The 12,145-nt window shown below is 56.2% G+C and overlaps 2 protein-coding genes across 2 annotated transcripts in view; both read left to right on the top strand.

The window, feature by feature from the left end:
- Positions 1-3,185, top strand: part of SHC1 (SHC adaptor protein 1) — a 34,795-nt gene extending 31,610 nt beyond the window's left edge. The window contains 2 exon segments of the mRNA XM_077321871.1: positions 864-1,114; positions 1,665-3,185. Of these exon segments, the coding sequence (XP_077177986.1) occupies positions 864-1,114; positions 1,665-1,793 (380 nt within the window). The 3' untranslated portion in view covers positions 1,794-3,185.
- Positions 3,186-5,764: 2,579 nt separating this feature from the next.
- Positions 5,765-11,313, top strand: PYGO2 (pygopus family PHD finger 2). The gene is made up of 3 exons (XM_077321886.1): positions 5,765-6,135; positions 8,375-8,424; positions 9,226-11,313. Exons 1-3 carry the CDS (start codon positions 5,874-5,876, stop codon positions 10,306-10,308), a joined length of 1,395 nt encoding a protein of 464 aa, XP_077178001.1. The 5' UTR covers positions 5,765-5,873; the 3' UTR covers positions 10,309-11,313.
- The last annotated feature ends 832 nt before the right edge of the window (positions 11,314-12,145 follow it).

Below are 12,145 nucleotides of genomic sequence, written 5' to 3'. Positions count from 1 at the left end.
AATAAATATTAGTACTTAGTTTCAAAGTTGTGTTCTACCCTACACTGGCTTGAATCCCTTCCTCTTGCTTAGACCTTTTTGGGTTCTTTGCTTCCCTATATGATTTCCGTGGTCTCATGGCCGTCAAGCAAAACTTAGCTGTCTGCTTCCATGCCGTGATATCCCCTTCTCATAAGAGGAACTTGGTTTTTCCTTGGTCAGTAATGCCAGATGCCTCCTTGAGCAAAGACGATAGGAGTTTAGAGTGGAGCAAGACATAAAATGGGCTTCTAAAGAGGACACGCTCCAGGGACGCCAACTCCCTCTGCCTACACGTATATGGTACAACGTCCTTAGTTTCGGCTTCTGGAGAAGAAAGCCCACCTGGCTCGATGCTTCTATAGACTGAGAACAAGGGTCCACACCCTTTCTGAGTCCATTTTTAGAATTCTGACCGGGGGGGGGGGGGGGGAACGGACATCATCTGGGCATGGAATTGGGGTCACTGTGGGTGGGCAGGTAGTTGTGAGCTTCCTGCATCCTGCGAAGGGTTGGACTAGATGACCCTGGAGGTTCCTTCCGACGCATTGATTCTGTGATTCCCACAGTGTGCAGATCTGCCCTGGTTTCCATGCTCCGATTCTCCAGGTGCCGATTTCTAGCTATTCTTCTCGTCCTCGTTCTCATTATCGTGGATCTGAATGGCCATTTCCAGAGGATTGTTGTCTTCGCCCCACCGTGGAGGCTGATCCACTCATTGCTACTTCCTTTCTCTCAGTCCCCGCCCACCTTCTTGCCCAACCAAGGCAGCCAACAGTGAAAAACAGCATAATGAAATAGCAAGGCAAATGAGTGACGTTCCCCCTTCTCCTTCCCCTCCCCAGAGCCCTTTGAGGACGCCCTGCGTGTGCCTCCGCCCGTCCCGCCGGCCCAGCTGGTGGCGTCCATGGAGGAGCAGCTGCGGCGGGAGCCTTGGTACCACAGCCGGATGAGCCGCAAAGAGGCGGAGAAGCTGCTGCAGGCCAACGGGGACTTCCTCGTGCGGGAGAGCACCACCACGCCGGGCCAGTACGTGCTGACCGGCCTGCAGGGGGGGCAGCCCAAGCACCTGCTTCTCGTCGACCCCGAAGGAGTGGTGAGTCGCTCAGTCCGGGGCGGTGGCAAAATCCCTCGACCGGCTCTGCGCGATGCCCGGATCTCACACGTAGACCTCAGGAGTCCCTCAGCCGCTGTTGTTTTCATTGGTGGAATAGGCAGGGAGAAGCTGAGCGCCGGGCTGTTTAAGGAATAAAACAGTTTGTCTGCGGTTCTTCTTCTGTTCAACAGCTGTTTTGGAGGCAAGCAGGGAGGAAGTGTGCTCAAATAGCAGGAAGTCTCCTGTGGAGCGAGTCGGGACACTGGAGGAGATAATTTGCAAATCATCCTATCTATGTTAAACACACATCTCCAATGCCCCCTGCAGGATACCCTTTATATTCTGCTCAGTTCTGCACACTGGAGATTTTGATATTATTACAGTTTTGTGGCTGAGGGAACTTCTAGAACGGGAAAGGTCTTGCTCTGCTACTTTCCAAACCCCAACCGCCTCCTAGCTTTAGGGCTTTTCCGCATTCTTCCGTTCGTCGGCTGTGTGTTTCTTCTGCTTTAGGGCTGTGACAACAAATCCCTTGTTTGTCCCCCTGCAGGTCCGTACGAAAGACCACCGCTTTGAGAGCGTCAGCCACCTCATCTGCTACCACATGGACAATCGGCTGCCCATCATTTCTGCGGGCAGCGAGCTCTGCCTGCAGCAGCCCGTGGAGCGGAGGTCCTGAGGGGTTTGTGCTCCCCCTCCCCCCAGCATAGCCTTCTCCCTCCAGCTGCTTCTCCGAGGCTGGCCCACCTTCCGCGGGGGTCCCGCTTCTCAGCCCGCCGCACCACACAGGCTCCCACGCCCCCTCCGGCCAGGTGCGGCGGCTCCCGACATGGACTTGGAGCAAGAGGGACTCCATCTCTGCCAAAACATCTCCCCTCTTTTCCTCAGCTGGATTCGAGCCCCGTTCGGTAGCAGAAACCCATCCAGTCTCTGTAAGCCTCCTTTTACTGCTCCCAGAACCCGGCGTTTCTCACAGAAGGAAGCCTAGGGGCGAAATTGCCTTTCCTTCCTCCTCATCAAAGCCCCTCCGGGGTGCTAGTGAGGGAGCTCAACTTATTTTACTTTCTCGTATATTTCCCCCCTCCCTCAATTCCAGGTGTACGACTCCCCGCCTCTCTGCCAGGTAGCCTTTGAGAGGTACATGGTCTGCTCCCGGCTCCTGAAGCGGCGGGACAGGAGTTGCCGATTCCTTTCTTGAGGGGTGCCCCATTGAATCTTCTCCCGCGGATTCAGACATGCCAAAGTCCCTCATTGTAGGGGGGGGAGGGGGAGCAAAGGTCAGTGACCCTCAAAAGCACAAAAAGAGGGCTTGCTGACCTGCTCTCAAACGTGTGTGTCCCCCCCCCCCCCCGGTTTGACATATTGACTCCATGTGCCTTGACCCTTTTACAGGTCTGAGATTTTATGCAAAGGCCCTTGCTCTGGTGGCACAATCCTTGCCTGTTCTTTTTTTTGGGGGGGCAGGGGGGGGGAACAGGCAAAAAGAGCTCCCCCCACATCAGCCACAGTCTGCGGCTGAGCCAGCCTCCCTGTCAGAGGGGAGGGACTTGCTCCGGGCCAGGACGCCCGACACTACGCTTTCCCCGCCCGTCCCTCCCTGCCTTTGAAAGAAGCACAGAGGCTCAACGGCAGAGGGTCCTGCTAGGGAAAGGGGGGTGCTCCCAGCGCCACGGGCCGAGTCCTGGCTCAAGGCCGTGAGCTCGGGTTGGAGACAGGGTTTCCAGAGTACCCCAAGGGCCTCAGGGTGGGGGGACACGGGTAGGGGGCTCCCACGGCTCTACCCACCCCCTTCCTCCCCTCCCCCAGGTCTGTACATACGTTTGATAACCTCACCTTGCATGTAGATTGTTACACTCCAGAAGCCAAAGCGTAGCTCTCCCCTCCCCTCCCCTCCTCCCCCTGTTTTATCACTGTGCCTGCCCCCACCAAAGCGTGGGGGCTTCGTTTCCACCTCACTGCCTCCCTCCCCCGGTTCCCCCCACCGCCACTACACCCAATTTGTATCGGTTTGATTTCTCTTGATTATACCAAAGGAACCCAATGGTTATTATTAAAAGTTGGTATTTCTTTACCCCTCTGGTTGCCGGAAGCATCTGTGGGTCCGGGAGACGGGGAGAGCGTCGAGTTTCAAAAGCTCGTTCCTCGAAAAATAGTCTAGTTCGCTTTGAAGGTGCTGGCAGACTCAGGAGCAGGGGTAGTCAAACTGTGGCCCTCCAGATGTCGAGGGACTACAATTCCCGTGAGCTGGCAGGGGCTGCTCAGGAGGCTCGGACTAGATGGCTTGTATGGGCCCTTCCAACTCTAGGATTCTGTGAGTTGAATTAGGGCTGCCAGTACCGGGTTGGGAAACGGCTGGAGATTTTGAGGGTGGGGCCTGGGGAGGGCGGGATTTTGGGAGAGGAGGGGCCTATGTGGGGTACCGTGCCATAGAGTCCCCCCTCCAAACCAGCCATTTTCTCCAGGGGAAATGAACTCTGTTGTCGGGGGATCAATTGTTATAGACCTCTAGGCATCTCCTGGAGGTTGGCAACCCTAACAGATCCAGTTGGCTCAGTGATGGGGAGGCCATAGTTACGATTCTTGTCAGTTTGGCCCCTCGGCCAGTGCTTTGCCCCCCAATTGAGCAGGCAACTAGAGACAAAAACAATGCCAGTTTAAGCAGAGGTAGATAATAGAGGGTTACACACCAAGTTCTCCTATATTAAAGGCCTTTAATTTGGGAGCATGTCAGCATAGTCAACAGCTCTATATGCACAGAATCACATATTGAATTTATACCCCATACAGTCCATAAAAAGACCCTCCCATTTCCCCTTTTGGTTCAGGTACTCTGGGTTAAAATCTTTCCAACTCGCATATTGTTACTTAACTCCATTTCTTAATATTTCAGAGGGGAGAATACGCCCAGAGCCGTAGGGAAGGGCAGTATAAAAATATAAATATAAATAAATACATAAAATTTTATAAAAATGGCATGTGGGGAGGAGATTCTGATATGTATTTCCTCAGTAAAGGTAAAGGTATCCCCTGTGCAAGCACCAGGTCATGTCTGACCCTTGGGGTGACGCCCTCTAGCATTTTCATGGCAGACTCAATACAGGATGGTTTGCCAGTGCCTTCCCCAGTCATTACCGTTTACCCCCCAGCAAGCTGGGTACTCATTTTACCGACCTCGGAAGGATGGAAGGCTGAGTCAACCTTGAGCTGGCTGCTGGGATCAAACTCCCAGCCTAATAGGCAGAGCTTCAAACTGCATGTCTGCTGCCTTTCCACTCTGGGCCACAAGAGGCTCATATGCATGCCTCAGTATGTAAATAGATGACCATTTGATGACCTCTGGTCTGGAGTTCCCCCAAGACTCCTTGAATTACTAGTTCTAAGCAGCCTTGGTGAACCATCTTTCGTAGCTGGATGTTAGCACACCCTGTTTCAGAAGTCAGGGGTTGTGTTGTGCAAAGACTGCTCAGTGTGCATGGCATTTTGCTTCCTCCTAGACATTTTAGATTAAATAAACTCAAATCTTGCTGTTCATTTGTTAATTCATCGATAAATGCCACAAGCAAAGTGGATTTTTATATTTTTCATTCCTATTAGTTCTACGTTTGATTTTGATTTTTGACTCTGTTCCTTTTTCTGAAAAAAAGGAACATTTCCCACTGTTTCGCCTCTCACCGTCTTTCATATTGTTCACCTATAGTATAGGTCCTATACCACATGGCCCATTCATTTTTTGCAGCCTACTGCTTGGCAACCCTATTTCCACCTATTTAAATAAAATAAAAAAAAAACATTGCCTCCAAATACACCATTCCTGGTTACATATATAGGTACCTTTCTCTGTAACCAAGCATAGATATATTTGGGAGGAATACTTTTTAATATTCACAATTTAATTAAAACAGCGCTTTCAGGGCGAGCTCCCTTTGCTGTGGACAAAGGTCCTGCGCCTATCTAGATTCATTCCTACAACACCCGTGATGCATCACGGCAAAGCAAGTGCGATTGGCCAGTACCTTTTAGCTCTTTGCGTTGATTGGCTGAAAACACACTGATATCCTCGTCCTCCAATCCGAACGCGGACACTCCCGCTCGGCGTCTCCCAAAGAGAGGGGAAGGCGACTGTTCTCTCCCCCCCCCCACGTAGGGAAGAAGAACTTTGACGTTGAGATTTGACCATCAACCGCCTCAGGAACCTGCATATCCCTGCAGGGATATGCCAATAGGGCGGCACAAACATTCTCTCCTCCTTTCCCCCCTCCACGTAAAAATGGTTCCTTCCCACCGTCTCCTTTGGGGCGGAGCCACCTGAGGCTACCCGGTTGAGAAACGAGAGCACTTCCGGTCTCTCCAAAAACCAACGGTTCTCTTACCATAGAGACGCCAGGGTGTAGACTGGCCCTTTTCTCCTAGGCCCACAGAGACACCATAGAGACGGACACTACTACATTAAATAGGACGCCCGGTTTTTCTCGGGGAGAGTACTGGCCAAAGCCGGTAACACCCCCTCCTCACCGGAAGTTGGTATGCACTATCCAATATAGCTGAGCATAACGGAGCATAGAGAAAACGCCTAGAGCAGCCCATGGCGGGAAGGGGGCGTCGACCTTTCCAAACCGGAAGTTCCTTTCCAAGGCACCCACAGAGTCGCGGAGGCCTAGAGCGGCCGCGGCCGAACCTATAAAGCGCCCCAAGGCCCGGGCCGTCTTTTTCTCCCTTCGCAGGAAGTGCGGGCCTCGCGCCGCTCTGGCCGCCTCTCTCCATGGCGCTGCGCTCCCAACCGCCGGCGCAGGCGACGGGCTTCCGCTTCCCGTCGCGATGGCGCGGCCCGGGGCAGCGCGGCGCCTGTAGCTGCTCGGCGCGCCTCCCCTTCTCCTTCCCCCCGTCGCTTATGGCGGCCCCGCACCCCGAGAAGCTGGAGGGCGGAGTCGGCCCCGCCCCGCCGCCCCCCGGACCGCCGCCGCCCCCGCCGCCCCCCCCGGGCAGCCTCCCCGCCGGCCCCGGCCGCAAGCAGGGCAAGGCCGGTAAGACCCCCCCCCCAGGGAGGGAGGAAGGAGGGAGGGAGGGGAGGGCGAGGAGGCCCCCCCTGGGGGCGCTGCTGGGGAGGAGGGGGCATGGGGGGAGTCCCCGTCCTCCTCTGGCTCCAGCCTCAAATCCCCCGACTTTCCCAGCCTCGATCAGGCAGCTCTTCTCCCCTCCTCCTAGGGAAGCCAGGCCCCGGGGGGAATCCCAGCTGGTCTCCCGCCCACAGGAATAATAAGTGTTTCTGGAGAAAAGGGCTGCTTTGGAGGGGGTGGGGCTGGTGGCATGGCACCCCATGTTCCACCCCCAAATCTTCCTGAGTTTCCCAACCTGTAGCTGGTCATTCTATCCCCGTCCCCATAGTGATGCCAGAGGAATGACAGCTCCTCTCCGGTTCCTGTGGACTCTATGGTGTGGTGCCCAACTGATGCCCTTCCCCAAGCTCCATCCCCAATTCTTCCTGAGTTTCCCATCCTGGAGCTGGCAGCCATTCTTCTGCCAGTGGTTGGGCGGACCTGGCAGTCCTAAATGGGGCCAACCGGTGTGGTGAAATGCAGCGATTGGGGTGCCCAGGAAAGACAGGGGTGGGGAGAGAGACTCTCTCCAGAAAGGAAGTTTCAAAGGGGAGCCATTATGATCTGCAGTAGGAGAGCTAGCTTTCAAGTCCTGTAGCCTCCTAGAAACCAACACGATTTGGGGGATATGAGATATCCAGAGTAAAAGCGCCTTCTGTTTGCAGAGAACCAGTGTGATGTGGTGGTTAGAGAGTGACAGCCTCTAATCGGGAGCTTTCTCAACCCCATTGGGTGTCTGTTGTGGGGAGAGGAAGGGAAAGGTTCTTTGTAAGCCGCTTTGGAACTCCCTTGGGTTGTGAAAAGCAGGGTATAAAAACCAAGCTTATTTTTCTTTCCGATCCACTGTAGACATTTCCTTTTCCCCGATACTTGAAAAGCTGAGCGTTAGATCCCTTGCTCGTTCTGATGTGACCATTGAGCTTTTTGCATGTGCTTGCGGCTTGCAGGGCTTCAAAGCAGGCCTGCCCCAACGCTTTCCAGCTCTTGTTGAGTGAACCATCCCACTTTTGCTGGATGAGATCACTATTTACTATTGTGATATGGATGCTCTTAGGGAGGATGTCACTCTGCCCTCTTTGTGTTCCTGCCCTCAGGGAGGGAGCTTGGAGGAAACAGTTTTCACGCTGCTAAGAGTGTCCTCAGCTGCTTGGGTGGGGGAGGGCAAGCAGACCATCTTCCTTGCCCGGCAGCTAGACCAAAGTGCAGCCGATTGTGAAACAGAAACTGCCACCTTTGGGGGAGCCATTCTTTGCTTCCAGGAATATTTGGCGGTGGTCAGCTAGTCATGGAACCATAGAGTTGCAAGGGTCCTTAAAGGTCATTCAGTCCAACGCCCTGCTCAATGCAGGATTATCCCAAAGCATTCAGGATAAATATCTGTCTAGCCACTGCTTGAAGGCTGCCAGTGAGGGGGAGCTCACCACCTCCTTAGGCAGCCCATTGCTTAACTCAGGGGTAGTCAAACTGCGGCCCTCCAGATGTCCGTGGACTACAATTCCCACAAGACCCTGCCAGCGAATGCATTCGCTGGCAGGGGTTTCTGGAAATACCCCTGGCTTAACTACTCCGACTGTGACATTTTTCCCCGCTGATATTTAATTGATACCATTCCACAAGTAGTTTAAAACAATTACAGAGGGTCCTGTCCTCTGCTACCAACAGGAACCTTTCCCTGCCCTCCTCCAAGGAACAGCCTTTCAGATCTTTCAAGAGAGCCATCCTGTCCCCTCTTCCTCTTCTCCAGGCTGGACATTCCCAAGTCCCTCAGCCTTTCCTCACAGGGCTTGGTCCCCCGGCCCCAGATCCTCCTTGTCGCTCTCCTCTGCACCCCCTCTCCATTTTGCCCACATCCATTTTGGAGTGAGGCCTCCAGAGCTACAGATCTCCGATGGTGGTCTACAGCAGGACTTGAGACCTCTTGCGGCTTTGATATGACGCCTCTGCTGATCGTCAGTTGATGGTGTTTGGTCATGTGACTAATGTTATCAAAAGACGAGCAATTTATTTATCTGTTATTTTTGTATTATTAAAACGTTTATTCCACCATCTCTTTGCCAGACTTCTAGTGGGCCAGTTATGTGTTTGGGTGTTTCAGCACAGCGCCTTCAGCTGACCACTCACGCTTTCTTTTCCTCTTTCCTCCTCTTTCCCCCGTCGCTGAAACTAGGCCTTCAAATGAAGAGTCCTGAGAAGAAACGCCGCAAGTCCAACACGCAGGTAACGGAGGCCGTTCCCTGAGAGCCAGCGTGGTGATGTGGTTCGGAGCGGCGGACTCGAATCTGGAGAGCCGGGTTTGATTCCCCACTCCTCCACAAGCAGCCAGATGGGTGACCTTGGGCTTCTCCCAGTTCTTGCAGAGCTGCTCTCGCAGAGCAGTTCTGTCAGAGCTCTCTCTGCCCCGCCTCCATCATGAGTTATCTGTTGTGGGGAGAGGAAGGGAAGGTGATTGTCAGACACTTTGGGCAGTGAAAAGCGAGGTATAAAACACCAACTCTTCTTCCTCTGGGTGCCGCATGTGGGTTGTAGGGGATGTTCTGTCCACCCCTCCTCCCCAACTAGGCTTATAGCCCAACCATGGTTTGAAGTTCTATGATACAGAAGTGTATTCTGCTTTGCACAAGCTTGGCATCCGTTCTCCTTTGGGCAACTGCAGATTCTTCTGGCCATTCAGTTGATTAGCACATTGTGATAAAGGAAAGGTGGGGGCCATGGAAGTGATGCCCCCCCAGCTGCTGCAGGGCCAGCCTGGTGCAGTGGTTAAGAGCAGCAGCTGCTCATCTGGAGAACTGGGTTTGATTCCCTGCTCCTCCACGTGCAGCCAGTTGGGTGACCTTGGGCTAGTCACAGCCCTGATAATGCTGTTCTGATCGAGCAGCCCTATCGGAGCTTTCTCAGCCTCACATCTCTCACAGGGTGTCTGCTGCAGGGAGAGGAACGTAGTTCACTTAGTCCACGGGGCTTGCCTGTGCAGCAGGGACCACCAGCCTCTCCTGCTTACTATCTCCTTTCTCCTTGCAGGGCCCCGCCTACTCCCACCTCTCGGAGTTTGCCCCGCCGCCGACCCCCATGGTGGACCACCTGGTGGCCTCCAACCCCTTCGAGGATGACTTCGGCGCCCCCAAAGTCGGCTCGGCCTCGGCCCCGTTCCTCGGGAGCCCGGCACCCTTTGGGAACTTCCGCGTGCAAGGAAGCATGGGCCCCCAGGTGCCCCCCGGCTATGCAGGAGGCCCACAACCCATGCGGAGGCAGCCGCCCCCCTTCGGCCCCGGCCAGATGGGCCCCGCGTTCAACATGCCCCCTCAAAACGCCGGCTACGTCCAGCCCGGCGGAATGGGCTTCGGCGGGCAGCCCTTCGGGCAACCCCTGGGACAGAACTTCAGCCCTCCTGGCGGCCAGCTCATGCAAGGACCCATGGGGGGCTTTGGGCCCATGATCTCCCCCACCATGGGGCAGCCCCCGCGGGGAGGAGAGGTGGGCCCGGGGCCTGGCCTCAACCCCGCCGGGGGCCCCCCGATGGCCCAGCGCTTCACGCAGCCCGCCAACATGTTCGGACAGTCTCCTATGCCGCGCCCCAACCAGAGCCTCCCCAGCCTGCCGCCCAACCCCAGCCCCTTCCCCGGCCCCGAACCGGGCTTCCCCCCCGGAGGGGAAGACGGCAAGCCCCTCAATCCCCCCGCCAACCCCTTCGGCCCCGAGCAGCACACAGGGTCGCCGGCGGGGGCCGTGAACGGCACCCAGCCCCCGTTCGCCCCCAACAGCACCGGGCACGCCGGGGCCGGCACCCCCGAGGCCGGAAGCCTGCCGCCCCCTCCGGGCAAGGCCGCCGGGAACTCGGGCCACCAGCCCCCGCCCGGACTGGTGTACCCCTGCGGGGTGTGCCGCAGCGAGGTCAACGACGATCAGGACGCCATCCTGTGCGAGGCCTCCTGCCAGAAGTGGTTCCACCGGGAGTGCACGGGCATGACGGAGAGCGCTTACGGACTGCTCACCACGGAGGCCTCGGCCGTCTGGGCCTGCGACTACTGCCTCAAGACCAAGGAGATCCAGTCCGTCTACATCCGGGAGGGCCTGGGCCAGCTGGTGGCCGCCAACGACGGCTGAGCCGGGGACGGGGGGGCGAGCGGCGGGCCGAGCCGCGGACGGCAGAGGCCGCCGGACTCTCTCGGGCTCGGTTCGGGCCGCAAACCCACCCCCACGAGCAGCTGGTCTGCGGACGGAGGCACGAACCGTCCCTCTGCCGGACGGAAGAGCCCTTGCTCGGGGGACTGGCAAGAATCGGGCCGGGGGCTTGGTGGGTGGCCTGCCCATTTGGACCCCCTCTCGTCTCAGTTTGTGGCTCTCCTTCCCGCCGGAACCGGCCCCCGTCCGCCCGCTTTTCTCTCGGATCTCAGCTGCCATTTTGGAGGCTGCGGCGTCGATCCGCACGGAGGCTCCACAGCATCGGGGTTGCTTCGTTCTTCCCTCCCTCCCGCTACCAGGAGTGGAGCGACCCGTCTTTGTGTCCAGCGCTTCAAAGCGGCGTCTGGCCTTTGCGGCCCGGGGCTGAGTCTGCTTCCGTCCCCCACCCGAAAGCGGTGGGTTAGGGTTAGGGTGGTTGCATGCCAAGCTCTGCGCTTCGATACCGACTGAGCTGGTGCAGGATCGTGCCTCAGTGAGGATGGGCCTAGGGTTATCAGGGGATCGGCTTGTCTCCTTCCCTTTCTGCACGAACAAGTCCGGGCATGGTCCCCTGTGGGTTCTTCCAAAGAGGAGGAGGGTCCGTTCCCAGAACTCTCCTTGGTTCCTGTCGGTGCTGATCCGTCCTCTGACACAATCTTTTAAAAGTTTTCGTCGGCCGCAGCTCACCCAACCTGGACTCTCTTGGCCAAGCAAAAGACCCAAGCGGTTGAAGATTGTGCCCTGGAGCTTGGGGGGCTGCAGCCGGGAGGGACCAATCTTGCCCACAAACTCTCGGTGGGCCGGGCATTCAAACACAGCCATGCAGGAGAAACTCTCCTGGAGTTTTCGTTTTTTAAGTATTTGTTTTTAAGATCTTTTTTGCTGTTTTGGTGAATCTCCCAGCCCTTTTTTAAAAAAACAAAAAAAAAAATTAATTGGTCGTGTTTACTGGTGGTTTCTTTTTAAAAAATGTGTAAATCCCGCTGGAACTTTTGAAAGTGAAATAACTTGGCCATGGAGGGGTGGGAGGGGGGGATAAAGGTTGGCCTATAAAGACAAGATTCCCCGCTGTTTGTTTTTTATGTGTGATGATTAAAAGGAGAATTTTGTACTGTACTGTTGAGAGTATAATCTTAAGGGCAAGTGAGCCTGTGGGGACAAGTTATAGTGCTGAGTGTGTTTTTGGGACTGGGTCAGCTGGAGTCAACATGTAAAGTTAATTCTTAAGGGCCAAAGTGGTGAAGAGTCCTGCCCAGTGGTCCATCTAATCTAGCATCCTGTCTGCAGGGCCAGCCACAGGGCAGGGAGGCCGAGGCCTTCCCCTCATAAGGACACAGGAGAGCCCTGCTGGGTCAGACCAGGGAGGGTCCCTCCAGTCCAGCCTCCTGCCTCACACAAGGGCCAGCCAGTCCCTCTGCAGGGCCAGCAACAGGGCAGGGAGGCCGAGGACTTCCCCTCATAAGGACATCAGGAGAGCCCTGCTGGGTCAGACCAGGGAGAGTCCCTCCAGTCCAGCCTCCTGCCTCACACAGGGGCTAGCCAGTCCCTCTGCAGGGCCAGCAACAGGGCAGGGAGGCCGAGGACTTCCCCTCATAAGGACATCAGGAGAGCCCTGCTGGGTCAGACCAGGGAGGGTCCCTCCAGTCCAGCCTCCTGCCTCACCCAAGGGCCGGCCAGCCCCTCTAGGGCCAGCCACAGGGCAGGGAGGCCGAGGCCTTCCCCTCATAAGGACACAGGAGAGCCCTGCTGGGTCAGACCAGGGAGGGTCACTCCAGTCCAG

This window comes from Paroedura picta, chromosome 1, assembly GCF_049243985.1.
Source record: "Paroedura picta isolate Pp20150507F chromosome 1, Ppicta_v3.0, whole genome shotgun sequence".
Classification (NCBI taxonomy): Eukaryota; Metazoa; Chordata; class Lepidosauria; order Squamata; family Gekkonidae; genus Paroedura; species Paroedura picta.
This window is presented reverse-complemented; position numbering and strand designations above follow the sequence as displayed.